The sequence below is a fragment of the Rhincodon typus genome, unplaced genomic scaffold, assembly GCF_021869965.1.
Source record: "Rhincodon typus isolate 14 unplaced genomic scaffold, sRhiTyp1.1 hic_rhity00005433, whole genome shotgun sequence".
NCBI lineage: Eukaryota > Metazoa > Chordata > Chondrichthyes > Orectolobiformes > Rhincodontidae > Rhincodon > Rhincodon typus.
This window is the reverse complement of record NW_025971071.1, coordinates 1,613-4,373: the sequence shown is the minus strand read 5'-3', so window position 1 is coordinate 4,373 and position 2,761 is coordinate 1,613. Positions and strand designations below refer to the sequence as shown.

At 46.7% G+C, this 2,761-nt stretch overlaps 1 protein-coding gene across 1 annotated transcript; it reads left to right on the top strand.

Moving 5' to 3' along the window:
* Positions 1-1,274: 1,274 nt before the first annotated feature.
* Positions 1,275-2,307, top strand: ptger4c (prostaglandin E receptor 4 (subtype EP4) c; the record flags this gene model as incomplete). Its single annotated transcript, XM_048594040.1, has 1 exon — positions 1,275-2,307. A coding segment is annotated over exon 1 (843 nt), but the record flags the coding sequence as incomplete, so codon positions are not given.
* Positions 2,308-2,761: the final 454 nt, after the last annotated feature.

Below are 2,761 nucleotides of genomic sequence, written 5' to 3'. Positions count from 1 at the left end.
ACTAATGGTGACCATGTAACTAATTTTGATTGTCATAGAAACCCATCTAGTTCACTAATGTCTTTCAGAGAAGCAAATCTGCCACCATCACCTGGTCTGGTCCACATGTGCCTTCAGATCTACAGTAATATGGTTGACTCTTAACTATCCTTTGGGCAATTAGGGACAGCCAATAAATGCTAGCCAGCCAATGTAGACACATCCCACAAACAAATAGTGAAAAAAACACATGCCCTAGAGGGAGTGCAACAAAGATTCATTAGACAGATTTCTGGAATTGAGGGATTGCTTTCTGAGGAACTGTTGAGGTGACTGGGCTTATATTCTCTAGAGTTTAGAAGAATGAGAGGTGATCTCATTCTACAAATCCTAACAGGGTGGATTCAGGAAGGATGGTTTGGGATTTGGAACCAGGAAAGGCAATCTTCGAAATGTAGGTAGACCATTTAATGACCAAGATGAGGAGGAACTTATTCATTCAGAGGGTGGAGAATCTTTGGAATTCTCTATTCCAGACAGCTGTGAAGATTCAGTCATTGAGTACGTTCAAAAATGAGTTCTCTATATTTCCAAATATTAAAAGATATAATGGGGTATGAGGATAGCATATGTAAATGATGTTGAGGTAAAAAAAAATCAGCCATGCTCTAATTGAATGGTGCAGCAGTTTTCAGGTGTCCAAATATATAGTGCAGCCAAAGAAAGGTCAATGTTAAAAGGAAAGAAATAGGAGTTTCAGAGCAATATCTGATGGCCTTCGCCATCAGATCTAGAAAGCAATCAACAATGGGTATTTAAAGTCATTTACTTTCAGTGAGAAGAATTAAAGTACAATTTAACCCCACTAACTGACATAACAAATAAATATAGACAATCCAATTAATAAATATGAAGTCACAGAATTATATGGAAACTTCGGTTCCAAACAGGCCACTCTGCCAAACCATACTAATTGCCTCTTCGCCATCCCTCTTCATCACATTATCAGCAAAATCTTTTGATTCCGTTTTTACAATCCTGTACTTGTCCAGCTTCCCTGCTCCATTGACTTCAACTTCTGGGAGCGTGGGTCTCCATGTCGTGACTGTCCGGACGTTCCTCCTGGTTGGAATATGGAAATGCAGTGTGTGCAGGCGGAGAGAGCTCCCGGCAGATTCCACCGCCGTGTTACCGCTGTCAAGTTGCTGTTGTTAACGTCCGAGGCGGTGACGTCTGAGATCTCCGCTTGTGTCACCTGCAGGAGGCAGTTTCGGATTTTAAAAAGAGAGCGCGTTGGGAAGAGACTCAGAACAGCAGCGAGCAGAGCAGGATATCGCTGTAGCACAGACCGGGAGAGGGGAAAAGACCCGTGCAGCGCACAGATTTGTCTGTGAGATCTGCTGCTTTCACAACGCAGTGACCGCGTGTTTGCCCCCTCTCTGTGTCTGTGATGAAGCTGGTGTCAGCTACATCTTGCTCTGGAGGATGCTGACCAAGACGATGGTTGAGTCTGTGAGCCAGGCGAGCTGGGAGGAAGTCAATAACACCTCGATCAACGGCTTGACCATGTCTTTAAACATCAAGTCTAGCCAGGTAGTGACCTCAGCTAGTATGTTCACCATCGGGGTGGTGGGCAATCTCATTGCCATCGTGGTGCTGTGTGTCTCCAAGAAAGAGCAGAAAGAGACCACTTTCTACACGTTGGTGTGCGGGCTGGCAGTGACTGATTTACTGGGCACCTGCTGTACCAGCCCGGTGGTGATAGCCACCTACCTAACCCAGCAATGGCCAGGCGGGCAGCCGCTCTGCCACTTCTTCTCCTTCTCCATGCTGTTCTTCGGCTCGGCTGGCATGACCATCCTGTGCACCATGTCCATCGAGCGCTACCTGGCCATCAACCACGCCTTCTTCTACAGCCAATACATCGACAAGGCTCTGGCCAGGCTGACCCTGCTGGGAGTCTACCTGCTCAACCTGGTCTTCTGCATCCTGCCTTCCTTCGGCTTGGGCAGCAACGTCCGGCACTTCCCCGGGACCTGGTGCTTCCTGGACTGGAGATCGAACAGCACAGTATCCGCCTCCTACACCTACATCTACGGAGGCTTCAGCGCCTTCCTGATCCTGGTGACTGTCCTGTGTAACCTGTCGGTCTGTGTCACCCTCATCAGCATGAGGAAGAAAGCCATGGGGAGGAGGGACGCTGCTGCTACCGGAGGCTCCAGGGGTCGCCGCTTCCCCAATCTGGCCGATTCCGCCGCCGAGATGCAAATGTTCTGGCTCCTGGTTCTTATGACCATCGTCTTCCTGGTGTGCTCCATCCCTCTGGTGGTAAGTGACAAGAGGCATCCAAAACACCTTTTTTTTTGCATGGAGACAGAGAGTGAGTTTCTCCCTAGTCATCAATCCCAATATAGATAACTAAACTTTTAATGGAAATGTTTGCACTTGACCAATGGCTGTTTACATGACCCATTGAGAAACTGCGTCTACTTTTAATTACACTTTCAATTCTGAGGAAGGGTCACCGGACCCGAAACGTTAACTCTGTTTTCTCCTCCACAGATGCTGCCAGACCTGCTGAGCTTTTCCAGCAACTTTGTTTTTGTTCCTGATTTACAGCATCCGCAGTTCTTTTGGTTTCTACTTTTAATTACCACGCCAATGCAAGATCAGATACTTTTATTGAAAATTCTCCGTTTTATATTTTAACTATGTGAATGCCGTGTCGCATCTCACTTCACAGGGCATCTGTTATCCTCAATTCTTAAAAGTGAAAGATTCA